Source organism: Pseudopipra pipra, chromosome 4 (genome assembly GCF_036250125.1).
Source record: "Pseudopipra pipra isolate bDixPip1 chromosome 4, bDixPip1.hap1, whole genome shotgun sequence".
NCBI classification, from domain to species: domain Eukaryota; kingdom Metazoa; phylum Chordata; class Aves; order Passeriformes; family Pipridae; genus Pseudopipra; species Pseudopipra pipra.
In genome coordinates this window covers 43,639,934-43,663,758 of record NC_087552.1, presented here as the reverse complement: position 1 = coordinate 43,663,758, position 23,825 = coordinate 43,639,934, and the positions used below count along the sequence as shown (strand labels likewise).

General features: G+C 37.3%; 1 protein-coding gene across 10 annotated transcripts in view; it reads right to left on the bottom strand.

Moving 5' to 3' along the window:
• Window positions 1–389: 389 nt before the first annotated feature.
• Window positions 390–23,825, bottom strand: part of FAM149A (family with sequence similarity 149 member A) — a 29,457-nt gene continuing 6,021 nt past the window's right edge. For 2 of the 10 annotated variants that reach the window (XM_064652681.1, XM_064652671.1), the window contains exons 2-14: window positions 13,768–13,878; window positions 12,649–12,781; window positions 11,020–11,162; window positions 8,668–8,793; window positions 8,334–8,504; window positions 6,370–6,560; window positions 4,830–4,984; window positions 3,664–3,767; window positions 3,229–3,456; window positions 2,793–2,913; window positions 1,912–2,040; window positions 1,417–1,498; window positions 390–611 (exon numbers count right to left, since the gene is read on the bottom strand). In XM_064652681.1, the coding sequence (XP_064508751.1) occupies window positions 511–611; window positions 1,417–1,498; window positions 1,912–2,040; window positions 2,793–2,913; window positions 3,229–3,456; window positions 3,664–3,767; window positions 4,830–4,984; window positions 6,370–6,560; window positions 8,334–8,504; window positions 8,668–8,793; window positions 11,020–11,105 (1,494 nt within the window). In that variant the 5' untranslated portion in view covers window positions 11,106–11,162; window positions 12,649–12,781; window positions 13,768–13,878 and the 3' untranslated portion in view covers window positions 390–510. Of the gene's footprint in view, window positions 612–1,416; window positions 1,499–1,911; window positions 2,041–2,792; window positions 2,914–3,228; window positions 3,457–3,663; window positions 3,768–4,829; window positions 4,985–6,369; window positions 6,561–8,333; window positions 8,505–8,667; window positions 8,794–11,019; window positions 11,163–12,648; window positions 12,782–13,767; window positions 13,879–16,232; window positions 16,348–17,146; window positions 17,166–23,825 lie in introns of those variants that run through there. The other 8 variants (XM_064652679.1, XM_064652677.1, XM_064652678.1 and 5 more) reach the window with 8 other exon arrangements.

Sequence of the window (23,825 nt, the reverse complement as noted above, 5' to 3'; positions counted from 1 at the left end):
TAATATTTGTAAGAAACCAACTGCTATAAGCAGAAAAACAGAGAAATGTTGAAACAGTGATTAAGGAGGAAGTACTGCAAATTCCTGTTTAAAAGTATAAATTTTATATATGACTGATGTTTACATAGGCTAGAACATCCTTAACACTGAGCAAACAAAAAAAGTGGGAGCAGGACTTTACAGCCTCAACATAACTTATTCACTTCTACACACAGAATAACAATTCCCTATGAAAGACAGAAAAAGGAGGAATGCCTGAGAAGAAAGTGCAACAGCAACATCTTGATGCTGCAAACAGAGCAGACACCTCAACCATTTATTTCATTTTGCTCTAATTTTTAATCTAACCTCTGGTCAGACAATTTTAAAGGAAGGCAATGCAGACATCCTGAAGATCGCAAGGCTCAGTAAGCACCAGCATACTGCACACCATCTTTATTACACAAAGATACTAGGTGGCAAATTTAGTGCTTCACTCAGTCATTCGGTGAAGAGAGTTTCTGCTTCTTTCTAAAATGGGTTAAGAAGCAATTTGAAATCTCTTTCTTGAGGTTGAAGGATTTCTCTGAACAGATCTGTAGTGATGCTGTGAGCCTGGAAAATATAGAACACTGTTAATTGTCATAATTCCTGAAACACACTCCAAGTTTATATGTAAGTTACTTCCACTAGTCTGCTCAGATCAATGTTTGCTAACCTACCCTTATTTTTACATCACCTTTTATATAATTATCTCAATTCTATAATTGTTTAAACTCAAGGAACTTCCAAACAAGTAAGGGTTATATACAAAGACTCAAACTAAGTCAGGAACTAGCTAGTCAGCTTTATTGTAAAAATGAAACAAAATGAGCCACACAGGGTTGCTCTCTTTTCGGTATTACAACTGAAAGACACAGTTGCAAGTCAATATTGATTTTTTCTTTTAATTTAAGAGAGCTTTATACTTCGATTAAAAATGCATATTTTAAACTTTTTTTGCATAAAAAGTTTACTAATTTGGGGGCTAAAGTAAAATTTGTCATGAATAGCTCACAAGCACAAATCTGTGTTACTACTCTAGCAGCTGCAAAAATACATAGTCTGTACATGTGTACAGCACTTAGTCTTGCCATAATTGTAAACATGCTGAAATACTAAAGAAAAAAAAAAGAGAGAGACACAAGATGAGGGGAAATCCTTCTCCTTCCATGTCATAACAACAAAAAGAAGCTTTACAGGATTCCTACCAATCAGTTAGGACTAACTCAGACCAAGTGAGAAGAAACTGCAAAACCAAACTCAAAAGATCCTGCCAAGCACACCTGTTCTTTTATGCCAAGATGGCTCCTCCTGAGCACTTCACTTTTTGACTGTATGATGGCTTCATAGATTTTTCTGGCCTTTTACTTTCCAAGTAATTCTTACTTTGCCTACCTGTTGTCAAAAATCCTTGACCCATCCCTCTGTGGTTAGCAATATCCATGGGAGTCAGTGATCTCTTCTGAGATGTGTCTCTCTGTAAAAAGGGAAGATATACTACTAGCTAGTGTGATACACTTATCTACTGAATGTTTATGATGTTTTTTATGATCTAATCCAGTATACTGAATCCTACCAAAGCGCAAAGCTCCAAGCAGCACTAAAAATGTACACCTCTAGCATACAGACTCCCTCAAACAAAGACTGCACACCTCTAACACATGTACAACCCTCAAAGGAACAGTTTGATGCATTAGACCTGAAAAAAAATTCTTCCTCATACAATAGTCCCACACCCTCCCCAAGACTTTTAACATCCTCCTCTCTACAGGTAGCAAGAACCCCTGTACATCAGAAGTCAGGAGAGAAATGAGACCTTCTGTAGATCAACACTGGGCATGAATGAAAGCTTCTTCCCCTTGACATGTCTCTACTTATATTGTAACATACCCTGAACGTATGAGTTGTGTTGGGCCTTGAAAATTGATTAACAGTAACAGTTCTTTCTCTGAGTGCCAGTTGCTCTATCCTGCGAGGCACTGCACTTGACACTCTGCTAAGAGCATATCGTCCTTGATGCTGAGAGAATTAAAAAAAGCATTAAGAGAATGCAGCAATTGAATCAGTTAAAGTATTTTTTTTTGTTGCCACACAAAAGTACACAAGGAGAAAAGAAAAATATGTTTTCACTGACCAAAAGCACCAATTTAAGGGTTCTCATGTTCTTCAAACAGATGTGAGACTGTTCCTAATACTAGTCCATAATTCCCAAAGGTTTACATTAATTAAAATAATAAAAGATTTTACATTTATCTCAATTCAAAATATTATTCAGAAGAAGAGTAATATCAACATGCCAATCTACTTTCATTCTGGTAATTTATGACTTCCCCAACCTTCAAAAATAGGCCAGTATAAGATGATCTGTTTTGTTCAGTTGGTATCCTTTTCTGCTTCAGTCAGCATAATTTTCTACTTCTTATAACTTAACATTAATGAATAAAACACTAAAAGGAGCCTTTTAAATCCAGATGCATAAACGTGCAAGGTTACTATCTTGTTGATTTGCTGTTTTTCTATTTTTTTAAACCAGATTTTTCTGTTGTCAGAGAAGTCTTTCCACCGTGATCTGTTTGTGACCTGATGTTTTAAACTGACTTCTCTTGCATTGTAATGATACCCCAGTGTAATTCACATTGGCATGTTAAAACCATCTATGAAATACAAACCAAAACAAACTGTAAAACTGGTCCTTTCAACCAGTGACACGGAGCAGTTTATTTCTGAATAGCTTTTAGTTCTTCACCAGTACAAAAATGAAGACAACTTACAGAGCTCTGTTGCAGTTGAGGTACTGAAAGATATTGTTCAAGAGCATCAGAATTTATTGGTGGTAACTTGTTCCGTGTTGCAGGTGCATGAGCAGAAGATAAACGATCTGAGCTTGCAACCCTACAGAATTTTAAGTGTTCTTCTTTTAGGAAAATTCATGTTACATACTTCTTCACTGAAGCAATATGAAATTATAAAGTAGTACATTTTTTATAGAGCTTGGCTACAAAACATAACAGCACCTAATACAGCAATAAAAAAATAAAACAAATGCCTTTCCTCAAAAAAGCATGGTTCGGCTTGCTTTCTTTTTCTCTCTGAATTCTACAATTAATAACAAATCATGGCTTAGTTTTCAAGTATTTTGCAAAATCTTTCACTGGTGAAATTTCAGTAAAGTTCTGAGAAAAGCAGAGAATAAAATTAAAAACTCACAATTTTGTCTGTCTTAGGATTTCCTCATTGTACATATTAGGAACTTTTGAGCAGAGTTGGTCAGAGGTGAGAGAAGGTAACCTCCGATGGTTTGGTAATTTCCTAGAAGATGCCAGCAGTGCCTGAGATGATGACAGAACACTATTATCAGAAATTCTCCCCAGCCTAGCATGTGCTGAATTTGGAGCAGTGGAGGCAGTGCTTTGCTGTTTGTCTTCTTGCTCATTCCTAGGGAAAGACAAAGAAATTATGAATTAGCATCAAGAATCCTTTTATCCTTAACAGCATACCATTTCAACCTCTGCAAATCAGTATCACATCACTAATACACACAAACAAAATCACTGCCTTTTTATTGCCTTTTTCTAATTGCAAAACATTTTTTATGCAGTGTGAATTATGTCACATTTTGAAAATGTCAATATCAAAACCTACTGTATTTTTTCTACTCTGGTAACATGCCTCTGTTGGAGTGGTTTTGCTTGAATTGTCATCACACCATTCAAATCACTACAGAAGTTGCTGGAGAAACGCTGAACCTATTAAAAGCAATAACTATGCGTTAACCTTTATATTTTTGAAGGAAGACCTCAAAAAGCACATAGTTAAGAGATATTTTACTTGTATTTTAGAAAAGTTTCTATTAAGACAGTTTAATAGAATTCTCAATAGTAGATGGTGCAACTATGTAATTTCACTTATTTAAAACAGATTTTTACAAATATGACTTTCATAATTTTGTTATTGAAGCGCAATTCAATTTAAAATACTCTTTCAGTTGAAGACAGAGTTTGATTCTCCAAAGCTTCCATTTTCCCTCAGCACAGGGCATAGAGCCTAGGAATTATTTATCTAAGCATTTTACTTCTGGCTGCTGGGAGCACTACAGAGCAAAGCACACCAAAGAGGAGAAGCAAGACCCCTGTAACTATCTTTTCCATTGTCCTTATCTCACTGCTTAACAAGCATGGAAAAAGAGCAGATGGAAGAGAATGAAGTTGCTTGAACTCGACAGAGAGAGAAAAAAACCAGAAGTGGTGGTTGAAAAAGGAAACATATGTGCAAAGCACGTGACAGAGGGAGGAGGCAGGAAGCAGGACAAAATAGAACATTTTATCAATATAAACATGAGCTTCCACAGACAGGTAAGGCCTAGTGCCAACGTGCTGGTGGATGCACTGCAGAGAAAAAGAAGTTGCAACTTCACATCTCCGCAGTCCAGGGAAAAGCCCACTTTGTTTTCTTAATTCTATCAAGAAGAAATTACTGGACCACAATAAAGCAAAATTAAGGACAGAATACAGTCTAGGACAAAATACAGTCTAACAAGACTCTCTTGGTAAAGCAACTGCAGCAATATCTTAGGGGTAAATGGCATCTTTAAGAACCACCACAGACAAACAAGTGACAACAAATAAAAAATGCACATTTAATTAACCTGCATTTTAAATCAGATGACTTTAAGCACACCTAATTGGTATAAAAAAAACCAAAACAAAACTGGTGGAAAAAAGACCTTTTTCAAGTTTCAACCAAGACTGTCCAAGATTTGCAGAAAAAAAAAGAACATCATTTGACAGAAAGTTATTTTTTATTTTTACCTGTGATGAAACAGAATGAGGCCCAAAAGATACACTTCGTGCTTCAGAGCCTCTGGAAAGAGGAATGCTCCCAGCATCTGTTATAATATGAATGGCTGGCAAATGTGGCAGTTTTGCTGTAACAGCTTTCAGTTTTTCCAATTTTTTGTCACACTCTGCACAATAGCAAAAAAAGTAGATGTAATCAGAGGAACTTTCTGTTTACTGGCCATCCTTTGTTGAGGTTCAAAAAATATTACACTTCACAGTAAATAAAGACTTTCATATCTTTTTAAGTTTCCATATTATTTAAAAATCTACCGTAAATGATGTTTTTCTAAAAGCTTTCCCATTTGTTTATGCTTTCTCTGACACTGACATACAAGTTTGTCTATACAGCTAGAGTTGGAGGTGGGTGTTTAAGGAAATATTGCTAAGACTTTGAAATGTTATTTAAAAATCCCCAAAGATTTTTCTTTTTAAGCAGCAAAAAAAAAAATTAAAAATATATATAAAACAAAGTCTATTGATAGTGTCCTTGTCTGACAGCAGCTACATGGTGTTTCGTTTTAAGTGTAAACTACTATCTTATTTCTATTATAAATACAAACTCTTTTTCTTCCTAGTTGAGATACTTTGGTAACTCGCAATTTGTCACAAGTTCATGACCTTCAAAAAGATAGAAGAGCAAACCTATCATAATACTGCTAAGCTATCCTCTCTAAACTATAGTATTGAGAGCTAAACAATCCGCCTGTGGTGTGAAAGGAACTTTTATATTTCAGTAACACCTGAAATGTTAAATTCTGATGCTGCAAGCATTCTGAGGAATTTTGCCATTTCTTACTTTGTTGTACTCTTATATTTGAGGTTGAGTGTACCTTATACTTGAGGTAACTTCCAAAACCCCCTCAGGTATTCTTCTATTACCATCCTTTTAAAATACATTGAAAGAATGGGAATTTCCCTCAGCCTCCAAAGACAATATATGCACAATAAATAGATTTTCATTTCTAGTTAATTTTCCTTGCTACGGTCCGACAGAATATGAAAACACAAAATAAAATTACATGCGTCACCATTTCTTCATCCTGTACTCATGAACTCCTAACGTCAGCAAGACTGTCTATCTCCTACCTAAAGGGTTTTTTATTAACAAAGTTCAAACAGTGAGGACTAGGAGACTTTGATTCCTAGGTTCCAGATTCACATCACATCGTCAGTGATCCCCTGCTAACAGCATCAATCTGCATCTCAAGTCAGTGATTTTATTTTTTTAAACATGTTCTCCCAAAATGAAGTTATTTCAGTAAGTATTTTCCCCTTTTTCCCACCTCTCATAAAAAAATCCCTGAAAATTAATAAAGAAGTTTTTATTTTAGGTGCATGTGTGTGTTGTGTGTGTGTGCACATTCTCATGGCAAGGCATTACATATCTTACAGTGCTCCAGCACTGGTTATCTTAAATAAAGCTTGGAAAATTTGGTTATTTTAAGGGGTAGGGGAGAATCACTTTTCTGAGTTAGATTTAATAAACACCATATTTGAAAATATCAGATACCTGGGATACTAGTTTCCCAATTTTTTTTAATCAGTTCCTCCAATATTCCAATGACACTACTCCAAACATGATCAAACACTTCAGAAGCCACAGCATCTTTGATACAGGCACTGGGAGAAACAGGGGGAATGCCACGCTTACTCCTCTTCTCAGAGAGACACATCTTCTTTTGTTCCCAACTCTCATCATCACTAATAAAGGAAACAAATTCAAAAGAACTCTTATGGATTTTGCCTTTTTTTTCCTTTCCTTCCAATACAGAAACATAAATACAGAAGAAAAGGCAGTCAGCTGCAGATCACCAAAAAATTCAAATTGAAATGCACCTATGGGAACAGAACCTATCATACACGTATAAGGATTTCTTTTATTTTTTTGCTTGCAGTTGAAAAATTAAAGAATCCCACCAGGGCACTACAAGAGAAAGATCTGCAGCTCTAGGAAAAACCTTTATACATGGCACTTAGTCATTTGAGACTAAATCCTATACTCTTTACAGTAACATAAATGAACTATTATCTGTTGCATTTGTCAGGAGGACCATAACATAGAATATTTCTTCTTTTATCATGCCCTGTGTACCTGCACACATCTGCAGCACTCCACCATCGATCAAAGACAAAACAACTTTAAAGGATTTCTGTAGTCTGACAAGAATAGCAGAGCCTATAGCCTTACACATACCTTCTTCCTTTCCACTGCTGTGAGGACAGTTATGGTTTTTCAGGGTTTTTTTCTGTCTCCTCCCTACTTAGGGCAGCACATTGCAGCAACATTTCTTAACTTGGTCTTCTAACACACCTCCCAGGAAGGAAGTTTTCACCTTTTTCTTTTTTTAATGCCATCATATTTCTTTCTAAGGAATGCATTTTTCTGAGATCATAAAGATGATTCCAAATGCATACTGGTTTCTACTATCTCCCTTTCTCAGTCACTTCTTCCTCAAACTTAACTGCATAATTCTTAACTATAACTGAAATGTGGCTGAGCAGTCCAAATCACAATATGACCAAGCTATTTTTATATCAGGCTTTTTAATGCCTAATGTTTTAGTTATGGAGAACAAGGTATTTCAGAGTTGAAGAAAACAAGAGGCATGCGAAGGAGGCACAAAGGAGAAAACACACCTTCAGGCAAGTGTCCCTCCCAAATTAAATTTGCTTGCTTCACAAAATGAGGAGAGAAGAATACTAAGAGTATTCTCAAAGGCAGTAACCCCAGCCCTCTCTTTCAAAAACAGGACTGAAAGGGTGGTTCCTCAGGTTTTCAGAACAACCATGTCTTTGTCCTGAATGTGCATAAGGCCTTAGCACAAAAAGCTATGCTTTGTGCCCAACTAGTCTTACCAAAGTTTTCCCCTCATAGAGGCCTTTTAGGAAACAGTACATTATGATCTTTGATCCACCCAGTAGCCTAGCTGCTGGAACGTTCAACTGGCTCACAGGACACCTCAGTTGACTGTCAAGAAAATAACTGACTCCTGCCCCTCACAAAAATGCTCTGAATGCAGACTGCAACCGGCAGCTCTCCTCACAAAGCTGTAATGCACTGCACTGAAAGAATTTAAGATTCTTTATCAGGGCAGACAATAAGAGAATGTACAGTATAATGACCCTAAACAACCTGCTGCTCAAGGCACTCACCTGGGAAGAAGGGATGCCTTCATTCTACCCCATCTCAAAATTAAATATTCTTTTTACTGAATCTCCATGCACCAAACACCTCAAAACAACTAGTGGTTAAGACACATCTGTCTGACATGGAAGATGTGAGTTTTGAACCACTAGAAAGACAACATACCTAATCTTCCACATGCTCAGTGAGTGCTCTGACCACTGTGCTACCAAACACAGGGACAGAAGGAACTGTATCTTACAGAAGAGAAACACAATTTATGAACCCTGACAGGGTTCACTGATAATTTTTCATTATATTCTTCAAAAATACATATATCTGTTATTTACAGTTCCTTGCTGTCAAAGGCAAGATATTCTTCTATTTTTCCATCCATATCATAGATTTCTTCTTCCAGGAAGGAATACATGGCTGAGTCAGAAATCCTAGTGGAACTTGAATCCAGTGATTTATGTATTGGAGATACTGTTGGGATCAGTTTAGAGCCCAAAACGCAGAGCCTGAAAAAAAAAAAAATCAACAAAATGAAAATTAAACATTCAAAGAAAGAAGAAAGTCCATATTTAATTATACTGATATGTTTCGGTAATACAAAAATAGTATTTGTACATACTTCTGAAGGGGGGAAGACGAAAACGAAAACTTGAAAAAAAATCAACATACTCTTTTGTATTACTAGTATATTCACAGAGGCCAGGCAGACACTTAGTATCCACATAGGCATCATTTCTGCTCTGAAAATGCTGAAAGCCTTCATCCTTTGGCACTAGAAGCTGCTTTCCTAGAACCCTGAATAAAAGGAGAGAACAAGCAGTTTCTTAGATGGAAGCCTATGCCATATGCAAAGATCCAGAATACAAATACCTGCAAACAGTAGGTAATGTAAAAGCACACCTTACATATGCTTTCAAAAGCAGCTCTTGGAGGGCTCAGAGCCTTGTGTAATACATCAACATCACCCAGCTTTTAAGTTATTAAAGTTAAGCTGATTTACACTAGATGAGATTCTAGCCTATAAATTTTAAGAGCAAATAGTCAAACTTGTTAGATTATTTCAAAGCCAGATAAACACACTTCCTTTCTTACCAAAACTCTGTAAGAAACATTTAAAAATGGATGCAGAAGACAAATAATATCTGCTGTGCCTTCACTTATCTAACTTCAGTATCCATCAATGTGAGCAAAAGTGCTAAGCAATAGTGTTTACATAGAAAATTAAGGCTAGAATTAATGTTCAGAAAATGCAGGAACTCCAAAATGCATAATGTAGAGGGATAGACAGAAAAGGTAAAAACAACTCTAATAAATATACACAAAATTATGCTATAAAATAATTTCTGAACACAGCATAGTTAAATAATCGTTCCTTACTGAATTGTTTTTCACTAGAATTTACAAGGGATCTCAATAGAATTTACCAGTCAAATCTGTAGTGCAAGCAGCAATGTTCAGACTCACCTGAACATATTTTCTTGAGACTAGCTTTTACAGAACAACACTTTATGCCACATGAAGCTCTAAGCAATGGCCTTTTTCACTCTTTATTTTGTAAGCCAAGAACAAAAAGCTTTCTCTTTAATAGATCTGATCTTTCTCTTATTGATGACAATTCTTGAGTATATTTATTCGCACATGTTGAGCCACATATTCATAAACCAACACAGCTGTTTTATAAATTAAAAAAAAAAAAAAGGACAGCCAGCAAGCAATTTGAAGCACAACTCAGAAATAAATCTGGCATCCCAGAAGCTATTCTTCTGAGTAACTAGTCAACACACACCAAATTTAAAGGTTTCATCTTAATAAATGAAAATAAGTTTTGTTTTCTTTTTAAACCACAGGAGGTACCACATTCCTTAGTAGCAAATGATGCAGAAGCTCCCAGATTTCTTCAATTTACTTTCAACCTCTTGGACCTGGTTGGTATTGCCAGCATTAGATTTGAATCAAAAAATACTACATACAGGGAATCACTTAAAATAAATTCTACCCAGTGAAAATACCCTAAATAATATAGAGAAATTACTTAATATTTTGATTGAATTACACAGCACAAAAATCTCCATTTTACGCATGTTCTATTAATTTTCACAGTATGTAAACAAGGCAAAACATGGCTTGATGCTAGTGAAAACTGCCTCAGTTATTTGACAATTCTGCCTTTTTCATGACAAAGAAATTGTTAGTTGATTTTAGTTTATATTTCCAAGTACCAAGCCTCTGCAAATTACCTAAAAGCACTGAAAGCATACCACAGTTACTGAAAGCATTCTTTTAATGGTGTTAACAAACTATTGACTAGAAGACAGTCATTACACATGCAAGTCTATGTTTAGAATAAGAGTAACCACATCTCATAAAGAATGTCATGCCACCATTTATGAAGGGCAAGACAGTATAATGCAGAGCAACACTGACTTGTCCCCTGTGTTACAAGAAGCAGTCATCAGGCTACCTAGAAATTCTGCACATCTATGCAAAGCAATTCTCATTAATCATGTGTGCATCCACATATCTATTCATTGGTTATTGCTGGGTTAATATAACACATTGTTTTACGTGCCTAGGAGGATGTTGTGGCTGTGCAGTATATGTGAGGCATGTGGTCGCCCTTCATATTTCATTAATTTTTAGAAGAATCAATACAGAATTACTGAATTTCTTGGAATTTCACAGTATGTTTTCAATTACAATAAAATCAAATATTTATTTACAAGATGTATTGTTTATTTAGGAAAAGTCATTATGAAAATGATGTGTTATTATTTTCTCATTACATCCTGCTAAATTACCTTTGCCTGCAATCATTGTACTAAGCAAAATAATGGGCATTAGTGGTAAAGCACCACTTTCCAGACTTACTGTGCAACTATGGCACAGCTCAGTCCCAGAGATACAGATTTGAATGCATAAGTGTTGCTGATGCCATACATCAGCAACCATAAGAGGGTACCCCAAAAATACAAATTAGAATGATAACTGATGAAAACTAGTACTAGCAAAACGTTTCTTTACCTTAGGTGAGGAAATTGTTCAACCCAATCGGCACATTCGACCTGCAAGCTCTGCGTTTGGGTGGTCACTTTTCCTTCAAACAGCATTTCATCAATCTCCAAAAATAACTGATGCACTCTTTGTGTGTTGGCTTTATCAAATTCCTACATATTATAAAGTTAATACTTGTTAGCAAATTGGCGTCTAAATTAAAATTACCACAATATATAAAGAACAAAACAACTTGAATCAATTTAGCTGGGCATGTCAGAATGCATGTTCAGACCATTTATTTGAGACACACAATTTATATACCACAATGCAAAAAAAAAAAAAAATCCCATATAGCTGACTTGAGCAAGTTGATTTAGCAAAAAGGAACTAGAAGCCTACATTTCTAGGATGTTAACAGATAATTGGCAGCTGCCCAGGATTAACCAACAGAAAAAAAAAAAAGCTATAATGTGTCTGGATTACCAGCCTGCTCCCTGCTCCAACATGAAGCATGCACACTGCATCTCTGGGACCCATGGCATCAAAGCTCCCTGCTCTTTCTCAGTAAAAAAGCTAAGAGGGCAAAGAGGGGGCACCTTCCATCTGCATGACCTAGTCTGGTGGTTAGGAAACAGTCTCAGTGTGAGAAATGCCCTTCCACACCTCTTCACTGAACCCACAAATCAGTGCAACCAGAGACAGGTGAGCACAGAGGCATATGAAAATAGCAGGGAAGTGCCTAATTTTATCCAGTGATGTGGAGACAAACACTTGGCTGAGGGTTCCTCGGCTGGGGCACTGTTCATAATGACATTTGCCACTTACATTAGATACTTCGATATACTAAAAAAAGTGGTAATACCCAGGGCCCGAATCACATTTGTTCGCTTCCAGCTGAATGCTTCAAAGCATTTCAGGCTACAGAAGGGATCACACCGAGAAGGAATGAGAAAATAACTCTCATACAGGTTATTGTATAACCCAGAGTAAGGCCTTCTCCTGAAGGGCTGGCAGTGACAGACAGGGTCAGTACCCTAAAGGTTAGGACATTATGCAAGAATAATGGCAGAACTACCCACTATGAGCCATGGAAGGCTTTTTAAAATGAAAGTGGCAGCAACTGCAATGCTTTTGGATTTATTCAACACCGCCAGCCTGCACCAGGCGTGCCTCAGAGGTCAGCCTCCATAAAAGGTACAACCTCTCTCTGCATAATCTACAAAACGGAACTGAGCTTATGTAAGAGCTAAATATTTACCAAGACTGGGAAAATTATACACATGTTCATGAACGTACTTTATAACTGAAAACACTGAGAATAATTCAGTTTAGACATCACCTGCACTATGCAGTATTTGAAAACACATATTTAATCATTCTGATGGACTCAGAAACCTAAGCCTACCTTCTTCAGTAAAACAAGTTTGTTTTCCTCAAACTTCATCATTTCATATTTTAACCCCATTTTTCTTTGTTACACATTAGCGGCACTGATACCAACTTGCAAACAAAACTATTTTTTTAAAAATTCAATTAATTCAATTTATTCAATCACTAGGCTATTATGGATGAGGTGCTGCATGTCCATTTTCAGTAAATATTAATCTTTTCTACAATATTTAAAGAAAAGGAACTGTAAAAGTTTCTGTGACGCACATCATCCCTCCAGGAGTAAACCGAACTTCTTTCAGTAGACAAACCAGTAGTATAGCTGTTTATTCCAGACCAAGAATTATTCAACTCCGTGGGTGTTGTACAGCCACTAGATGAAAGTGATGAAAGTGTTTCACTGAAAATATGACAAATTAAAATGAAAAACACGATTATTTTCTGCATAAACATTTTTAAAATAAAGCAACCTATCACATAAATGGACAACAACACGTATTCCTGCTGAGCTGAAGAGGTGCAAGCATACATTTTGAAGGAGAGTGCTACGAATACCTGCTCCTATTAGTACCATTTATTGCCTTAAAGGCAATTCCTCCTACACTATTATACTTTTGTATGTATATATATCATTGCAACTGTATGGGCCCTCTAAAATATGCATATATATATGTGTATGTATTTAAATATATCTCTACCCATGTACCTATATTTCCAGCTCTAACAATTATTTGGTTTCACCAGTTCAGCTAGTGACCCTATGAAATACCACACGTTATAGATAACATAAGCCTTCTTTAACTCCATTAGAAGCTATCACAAGAAAAAATTTGCAAAACTAAGCACAAGATCTCTACAAATGCTTCAAATACTATTGAATTATATATCTGTATGCAGTGCCTTCTATGTTGTTAAACTTGCTGTACTTTAAATCTTGAGCTCTGGCATTAAAGTCCTCGAAGCCCTACCTGGTCCCTGCCAGTTACCACCCACACACTGGGATGCAAGGAAAGTAATGGCAATCAAATGTGCAGGCCAGGCAAATTCTAACCAGTGTCATCCGAAATGAAACTTCTTGAAAGTTAACTAACCTGCAACATTGGCAAGCATGATTTCAACTGAATCATGAGGTCTGACTCTCCTTCCAGACTTAATCAGTGACCTTTACTATGGTCTCAAAATACTCAAATCCACAATGCAAACCGGGAGTAAAGTTCAAACCCTCTAAAAAATGGGTTAGTTCAATTTATATCCTGAATTAGGTTGAGCAACAGTTATTATCCATGAGAATAACTAGAAGCATGACAAGTGAAAATTGATCCCAATCTTGAAATGTCTAAGTCAAAAGTGCATTAATGAAGTACTGTTACAGAAGTACATGCATACCAAGTATAATTGTCGATGGCTTCCTGCACATTTTTGGCAAAAACTGATGGAAGAGACTCTCCACTTCTTCCGGAGATACACCGACTTGTGGAACCTCTGGACAGTCCCTTCCTATAAACACAGAAACACATCATTTCATAATTTTAAATAAAATAAATTTCCACCTCCAATGGAGGGGAGGGAGGAGGGAAAGATAACTACTCCATTGAATTTTTCGATCCTATCCATCAACACAAACATTTGCTTGAAACAAACTACCTTGTTTTAAAATAGACTTGTTTAACTCCACAGGCATCCTCCTTCAATTGTGCAGTTTAAACTTTGCACAAAGCACACACAAATGTAGCAGCACCTCACAATTGCAGCAACAGAGCAAAGGCACAAACCAGTAACTGCCCATACAGTAATTTATTTACCTGTGTGTTTCTCTTCAATCATTAACATAAGTCAACCTTCTCAGCTGTCTCTCCACATAAAAAGAAGTTACAGATAAGCTGCCAAGCAAACAGTGGTCTTTACTAAAACTAGTTTAGTATACGTTTTAATGAAGGAATGTTTGTTTGTTTATTTGGGGGGGTTGGTTTTTTTGTTTGTTTTTAGCTTTTTTTAATGGAAACTGTTTATAACCACATCTTTCTATAATCCCACTAAGTTTTGTCATCAATAAGCTAAGCCCACCTCTTCAGAACATACACAAATGTGTCAAAGTGTTCCTCTGAAACACTTTTATAACAACGGAGTGCTTTACCTGTGAAAGTTCCTATTTTCATCCCATAAAATCCTCAGGTCATAACTGTGAACAGTAGCATGATTGCATCAAAGTACATTTGTGAATGAGTAACTATAAGGAAAGAGCTAACAGTTCAAGAATTTTCTTCACTTCTTTAGACAAGAACTGAAGCTTTGCCCTGCAATAGTTAGGACTGCTGTCTTCTTTCTATCCTGATATTTATCTTGCCATTACACATATTACAAAGATACGTGTCAAATTCTAACTCCCCACTCAAATGGAGTACATCACAAATGTTACTCCTATATCTTAGCGAATAAGACACCAAAAACCTATCAGAAGTTGAACTTCTCATCAGGGAAGACCTTCAATTGCAGATTCTTGGAGGCTAGTACAAAAGCAGCGGAAAACATCTCTATGTGTTTGCTCAAAATATCCTAGCTCTTCCCTCTTCCTGCTGCTTTTGGCCAATCAGCAGCAGGAGGCTCTATGAAAATTCATGCAGTCCTGTTCCATGACTGGAGTCTCATGTTGTCCTAACACCAAAATCTACCTCCCAGGCAGTAACAAGGAGCTCACAGCCCATCTTCTACATAGAATACTGTTTCCTTCTGTTCCTGTACATATCTCTCTGTAATTTTATTTGCCAGGTTATTGCTCAGGCAGCCTTATAAGGTCTTTCAACATTATCACAGCTGATCTTCATTCTTAGTACTTTTCCAAAGCTTAATATCACCACCAAGATTTCAGACTTCACTGTTCATGTCTTTACCTGGTCAACTGGCTCAAACTGCCCTGGACAGATACCAATGTAACACCACTGGATAAGGAAACCATTTACTGTTACCTTCTGCTTCATACTGTAGTCATTTGCCTGTACAAGAATCCTTTCCTCTTGAATTCCAGCTGCTTTATTTACTTGACAGACTCTTGGCAACATAAGCTAACTACACCGACTGGGTCTCCTGTATCTGCAAGACTTTCTGACTTCCTAAAGAACCCGGTGAGCAGGGGGTGGGTTGCAGGAAACCTGACCCTACAAACACGAAAAAACCCAGAAATGCCACCAGTAATATTTTATGGACCTTCTCTTGTAAACGACATATAAGCATTATACTTAATAACATGACACAGAGAATCAAAGAATCATCAAGGTTGGAAAAGACCTCTAAGATCAGCGAGTCCAAACATTTGCTTAACACTGCCGGGTCCACCACTAAACCGTTTCTAAGTGCCTCATCTACATGTTTTTTGAACCCTTCCAGGGATTCCACCACTTCCCTGAGCTGCCTGTTCCAATGCCTAATCACCCTTTCAGTGAAGAATTTTTTCCCAAAATCCAATCTAAACTCTCCCGGCGCAACTTGAGGCTGTTCCCTCTTGTCTTGATGTGAGATGGAGCAAAATAGTGTTTCTGCCACATTGTTCCACCGCATGTTGTAGTGCTACGTCTCTTGATTCCTTGGATCACATGCCATTAGAAGCTGTGCCAGGAAATTATTGCAATAATATAAGACGAAAGGAAAAACCCCTCCCAGCACATCCACAGCATCACTTCCCCTGCGCTGGCAAGCAAACACCAGGAGTTGCCGCAGCTCCCGACTACTCCCAGCTGCCGCCTAAAGCTCTGCAGTTGCGGACTTTAATGGTGACGGTACAAAACAATCACGGCGTCCGCCTACACCGCGCCAGCGCTCCCGCCGCCACGGCCCGCAGCCCCCGGCCCCGCACTCACCCCACGACGAGCAGCCCCCGGCCGCTGCCGCAGCTGCCCGGCGGGCCGGGGCCCCGCGCCCCGCGCATGTGGGAGCTCCGGGCGGCCCTCGCAGCGCCCCGGCGCGGCACGGCCCGCCCGCTGCACCCGCGGGGCCCCCGCGCCGCGACACACCCCGGGGCAAGGCCTCTCCCCCAAAAAGGGGCGCCGGCAAAGTTAAAGCCTCAGCTTGAACGGGGGCGGTGTACATCTCCCCCGCCTCTCGCCTCTCTACGCGCAGCCAAAAGAGGCCCAGTTTATGGTCTTCTGCCCAGAGGGGGTTTCCCCCACCTTCATAGATGAACAAAAATTATGCAGTGCTGGACAATTGAATAAAGAATTTTTCTTGTTAATTAATTGAGTTCTCCTCCAAACTATCCCTGTGCACATCACTGATCTTCCACATCACGTGCCAGAGCAGAGCGTAGGTTGTCAGCTGCAAATTTACAGCAGCTCCACCAATACATTAGCTCCATTCATCTCTGGCTCCCGTACATAAATTCTGGCATCTGACAAAAGCTTCTCTTGGAAGAGGAAGCACATCTGCTCATAAGCAAGAAGAAAATAAAAATATTCCAGCATGCAGCATTGTAGTTGAATATTTATACTTCAGAAAATACTAAGTTCATAGGAAATACCCACATCCTTTTCCCTCTAGGTCAGGTAGCCATCTGTCCAACTTGATTGCAATCAACCATGGTACACTCTCACTGCATTTCTTGACAAAACACACACCTTTTTTTCCGCATACTAAGAACACTTTTACTCCCTTCCAACAACTTCAGTGACCACAAACTGCTAAGTATGACAGACAGTACTGAACATCGTTGCAGATCCTAGAAGAGGTCATATCTGAAGACAGTACTGTAACAGTGCTCAGAGTTGAGCATACTTACATGTAGTTAATACAGCAGCACTGAATTCTTCCTTCAGAGGTTTAGACCTTTTATGAGACAGATCCAGTGACTTTTACTGCTGTTGAAAGAAGTCGCTTTGGCTCAGCCTTTAATCACAATACAAATAAATACAGCAATACAAAGAAAATCAAAGTAGATGACAACAATGCCTGTTCCTCCTTACAGTCCCTGTGCCTCAGCTTTCTCAAAGTCAAGACAACTGTGGGATATCTTGAAAAGACATTCCTGAAATAGTTTAGCTGAGGTAATTCCAGTAGGTGCAAAGTAAATGGCCAGAACCAGAACAACCACCATGATCTGTGTTAAATTCTGTTCCTACCTTTACAAAACAAAGTAACAATAAACCGTTCCAATTTTAAAGACAGGCTTATTTGTACATAGTAATTTTATTCTTCTGCAAATTTTGAATGCATTTCAAAATTATAAAGCCTTTAAGATGGCATGAACTTGTGGAGTATTATATGTATCATTTTAACCTATTTCTAATCTTGATTCATTGTAAAAATATGATGCAAGTACAATACTTGGTTCTAGGCAATATAAACAAATTCTGAGAGCAAGATATTGTAGAAGTAAATCTGACTTTTTAATATAAATTATGAATCAACAGTAAGGCAAATACTATCATCTTAATTAACTGCAATAATAAAGAATGCTAATTAGTGTCTTCGAGAAGGTGTTTTATTTCTTTAGATCTGATAGGAGGCATTTACTGCTGCAGGATCAAGTATCTGAACACAGAGGGAGGGAGTAGCACCCTAACAAAACACTTGGAAGTGATCCACAACTTTCCCAATATATATTGTTACTGATGTACATTTGGAAATTCAGTTAATATCTTTTTAAAATAGATTTCTCTCATCAGCAGAGAGATCAGAACTTTTTTTTCCATTCTGTTTATACATCTCTGAAGAAAATTTGACATAAAACATTAAGAACAGGTGCAGAACTTCATCCTCTCTGAACAGCGAATTAAAAAAAATTAATCTGAAATGTTGTGTGGCAACAGCTCTACAGTATCTAGAATACAGAGTGAAGCAATGCAAGCATGGGGAGACCTTAGTCTGCATATGTTCAGGTACACAAAATACCCTTCTCTGTCCTCTAGAACCACAAACACACCTGGCTTGAGATGTCAAGATATCACATCATACTGCTAAAAGCTTCTGTAGCCCAACAGACTTGAGAACCTGAAATTTCTCTTCTGTCCTTTCTATAGTGTGACTCCATGGTTGTTGGACTGGAAGAAAGACAGTACTGAAAAACAAAGTAACAACCCTTCACCCATCCCACAAACTCAACTCCTCTTGGTTAAAAAAACAAAAAAAAAAAACCAAACAAACAAAAAAGAAAAAGAAAAAACAAGCAATTGCACAACACAATACAATCACTCATCACCAATGACCAATTCCCAGTCCATCCCTAAGCAGCAATGGGCCCCACAGAGACAACACCATCACCACACACACCCCCCAATTTATATACTGAGCATGACATTCTACAGTATGGACACCGAATAGTCCTTGACTTGGGGTAAATGCTACTTAGCAACAATCAACAATTGTTGTGTTATCAATTTATTGTCATAGTGAATCCAAAACATAGCACTGTGCCAGCTACTAAGAGGAACATTAACTCTATCCCAGCCAAAACCCTGACAGAGGAGTATCAGCCGAGCAGAGGCATTACACACTGATGATGGACAGAATTTAATTAGGTAATCTCCTGCTGCACATCCACGAGAAACCCCTCAATGCACACTGCCACTTTCTAATGATTAAGAAGAGACATCAAGTTGCTGTGCTAATCCTGTGTTTCTTGCTGGCTGCAGCCTGTATGACACAATGCCACTACGTGACCTAGCAGTTAGCAACCTTTCACCTCACATTAGAACTATGAACTGAATAAACATGCACAGCAGCATCTGAGCTGTGTGTCCATACATACAGAAAGAAAAAAAAATTACGTACACTACGATGTACACTTTAATTTCACGTCATAGGAAGATCATAAAGAAATCAAAATTAAACTCAGTGGGTTGAACAATAATTAAAACTTCTGGTGAGGGTTGAGATAGGAGGGTGTTTTTTAGATAGGAGACAGAAAGACAGTAACCAGTCTATCCCGAGGAGTCCACTTGGCCAATAGAGGATGTATTTTGAAGACTATTAAAGATTTCAGCACACCGAGTCAGGAGAGGGAAGAGTAAGGATGTAAAAACTTTCATGCATTCAGAAAATGTAGTGAAAGGCAATGAGCTGGAGGAAGAGAGGGAATAACATGAAAAGGAGAGATCATGAAAGCCATTAAAAATACAGTGTAAAATAGAAAGCAAGACAAAAGGTTTGGATTCTTAATGTCATGTAATAACCCATAATAAAAAATCCATAGGGATTTACATTTTGGTGTAGAAAAGTTCCCAATATGCGCTTTGTAAAGAACTGCAACATGGTTATGTCACTAAAAATATCTGGCAGTCAGTACGACTTCAGGCAACTGGTCACATTAAATATTTTTATTGGACTGTGTCTCCCTTGGTTACAAATCATACTTTGTAAATGTATATTTGTAAATACTCCAAACATGTATTCTCTAAAACAGTACACATGGCTTGCTGGTACTCCATCTCATCAGCTATGCATAGCTAAAGTTTTACTTCTGCACTGCTTGGAAAGTTGAGAGATGTTTTAGCAAGTGACAAGTTACTGTAGCCGTACTGATGATTTAAGATAGAACTTGTTCAACCTTACATATGTAATCCCATATTTTTAACTGGCTAAAACTGTGAAACATTTTTATGTGTGCTTCTGTTTTATTTATCAACAGACAGTTATTTGCTGACCATACAACTGAATGTTGTATTTTGTTTTGCCTCACTACTATGAATATTTATATCTCAAAGAAAACACTGTAACAATATTCTTAGAGATTGTTAAACCACCTCATTGCAACATAACACATACCACTGCTTAAAGCATACTATTTAAGATTTATCCCTTACAATTTATAGAATTAAAAAAAAAATTACCAAAAACATTCCAAACTCTCTGATTGGAACATAAAATGTGTATGTATGTATATATATTTAGCAAAAATGCTAAAAAGCTTTATGTGTTAATCCTCACATACTTTCAGAGCTTTTAGGAACTAATTAGAATATGCTTTTGTAAAAAATACAGGGGTAAGAGGAAAAAAAGAAAAACAATAAAAACCCAGAGATTTTTACCAATTGCTTCCTGTACTGGTTACTTAAGTTTTCCATTTTAGAGAAAATTATCATGTAAAAAATCAGGTAAAAATAGTTTGTGCTAACACACAATCTGTGTGCACATGTATTGCACAGTATGAACATGTGTTTTCAAGGGAAGGAGCCAAAACAGCACAGAAATCCCCACTCCTATTTTCCATATAGTGTACACACATGCACAAGTACACATTCACATCACTTCAAAACTTTTTCAACAAAATTATAGCAACAGCAAGAATAAACTGACTCATTCAGCATCCAGCACCAAGTTCAGTAATTTGTCAAGAAGAGAAATCTCTAATTCCTTTAGATCTTGATCAAGCTGACAGGAATGATCTCATCACTGAAAAGACCAGAAACTTCCACCAAACTACTGCAGGATCCAAGAATCTTCTCCGTTATCAAAAATATTGGTGAAGAAAAAAAGTTGATCTGGTGCCACTATGGGCCAAATCTAAACTAAAAAGTGTCATACCCCACAAACAATTGCACATTGAACTCTACATTGACAAATGACTAAAAATATATAAAGTAGAATCCATTTCTAGTCCCCCAACTCACAGGATTGTGTTCACGATGACAGTTATGTGTAACAACATGGGCCAAGGGCCTTTCCTCTTCTCCTTTCCATGGCTGACCTAGTAACCAACTTATTGAGCACTTCATCAGACCTGGCTGTAAATATGCCATCTCAGTTTCCTATAAACAACACAGGCTAATATTCAATGTACACGAGTAAATTTTCAGCATCTGAAAACAATAAAAAGACTTAGAGCAAAAATGAGATCCTTTGGTTTTAGGGTCTAGGCTTTTTTTTGACATTTATCCTCTAGCTGTAGTACTGCCTCTAGCTCTGGGGGCCCCAGCATAAGAAGAACGTGGACCTGCTGGAGGAGGTCCAGAGGAGGGCCATGAAGATGGATTAGAGGGCTGGAGCACCCCTCCTATAGGATGAGAGAGCTGAAGAAGTTTCTGGGGAGAACTCAGAGAGTAGCCTTCTATTACCTAAAGGGGGCCTGCAGTCCCCCCCTCCAGAGAGGGACTTTTACAAGGACATGTAGTGACAGGACAAAGGGGAATGGTTTAAAAACTGAAAGAGGGTAGGTTTAGATTCCATATTGGGAAGAAATTCTTTACTGTGAGGATGGTGAGACACTGGAACAGGTTGCCCAGAGAAGTTCTGGATGTCTCATCCCTGGAAGTGTTCAAGACCAGGATGGACAGGACTTTGAGCAACCTGGTCTAGTGGAAGATGTCCCTGCCCATGTCATGGGGAATGGAACTGAAGGATCTTTAAGGTCCCTTCCAACCCAAACCATTCTACGACTCTGTGACTTGCTGGAAAATTCATAAGGTTTTCCAAAAACCTCATGTTACATATAATATTTCAATACGTTAGGAATTATTTTTAGTTCTATCCACTTAGAAGATGTAGATGAATGTGTAGTACCATATAAAATTAAAACTTATTTCTGCACTCTATTTTAGAGTTATTTGCAATGAAAAAAATGGACCATGGTAAACCACCACATTACTATATTTACTCTTTTAGATCAGTACAAAAATGGAAATGACCAGCTAAGTAACACTGCGATGCTCTGTTAGTATGCATTACGTATGTGAAAGAGATCTATTGCTCTTAGTGCTTAAAACAGGAGACAGGGAATCAGTTTCCACCCTCTTCTGCAGCTCATCAAGTTACTTATACCCATATTTTCAAAGTTCATAATTTTGAAGGCCAAAGCTTGAGCTGCTGAGAAATAAAAGTTGACAGAAGACCATGACATTTGTACCTCACGGATAAAGCTTCCCTTCTTGCACCAAGTTCACAAACATGTCTTCCCTGTGTTAGGGGATCAGTAGGATTAGTTTCTACAAAATATTACCCACTCCTAAGAAATATAACTTAAGCCTTGCCCAACTTACTTTAGACCAGGTAAGGGCTCTTACCTTGCTAGTTATTGCAATATGTTAGGATAGCAATAATAATATTTCTTAAAAAGCAATCTATCTATCTTGGTGCCATCAGCATATTGTGTAAGTATAGCATAAACCACCTTATTATCTTCCAAAGAAATTTCATTTTTATAGCAGAACATTTTTTTTTTAAATAAGAGTTTAAAAAGTGGATTTTTTCTCCATTATGAAGAAAAAAAGATTTATTCATTAATGTTCCCTCAATGTAGTTAAAAGGATGAGAAATCACTATGCAAATAAATAATAAATGTAAAATCTCACAATGTGCTGCTACAGTTTAGCCCTATACAGTATCAGGGCCAGTTGGTAGTTGAGTAGCTCAGAAAATTCAGAATACTTGGAAAAGTTAAGAAGAAACAAGTGCCAGATTTTCATTATTTTGCATTCTTACAGTATTTTGTTTGCTATCAACTTTGTCAGTACCTAAGAAAAAAATACTAAGACATAAAATTTATCTTTTCATCTATTAACCAATTACTTCTAGTTACATTGCTATTAATGAAAGTACACTGGCCATTGATGTCTTCTAAAACATTTTAAACAGCAAGAAAACAGCAATAAAACTTGTTATGGAGGAACTTTCTTTGGAGGGAAAGCAAAAGCTTCTAACATGTACCTATCAATAATGTATTCTGTAACTCACAAATTCAAATCTCAACTGTAGGCAAGGAATACTAAAGTTGTCAATATTTAATTAGGATGCTTCTTATAAAAGTTTAAGTGGAACCATCTAATTAAAAAAATGCTAATGTGGAGGTATAGACTTTCCTTGTCAAAGTGATATATCTTATTCCTTCTTCTATATCTTTCTGGTTTGGTTTTGTTCTTTTTAAGACAGACAATACCTTATCAGAATGACCTTAACTTCTATGAGTAAAATATTTGAAATGTCACCATGCATACAAAAGTAAAACAGTTGGGAATAATTAAGTGGTATCAGTTACAAATGTTTCAACAGCAAGTCGAAATAAGCATTTAGCTGCACACAAACAGTTTTAATGTAGTAGGATTTATTAGAGTGAATTTCATCCTTTTCTTTTTTAAGCATAAAAGTCATCAGCACTTCAACAGGAATAACAACTTGTGCAGCACTTCACTTGGCTTTATTTTTGGTACTAAAGAAAGAAGCAACTAGGGGAAAATTATGGGCACATGATACTGATTTGTTCTGGTATTGTTTATATAAAGCATCAAACACCTTCTAAACAGAACTCTTGCCAATTCACTTCAAACCAAATTAACCTCCCTATTAGCAAAAGGCTGCTATTTTACGCAAATGCAGTAAAAGTTTAAGCCTGAAAGAGCTTACAGTTTATTCTGGAATAAAACAAAATGCTCTTGATCGGAGGAGGGGAAAATAAAAGAAGTACATTAGGGAGGTTTTGTGCTTTGACTTTAAATGTTATGCTACATGGAAACCAAACTAAAAGTAGA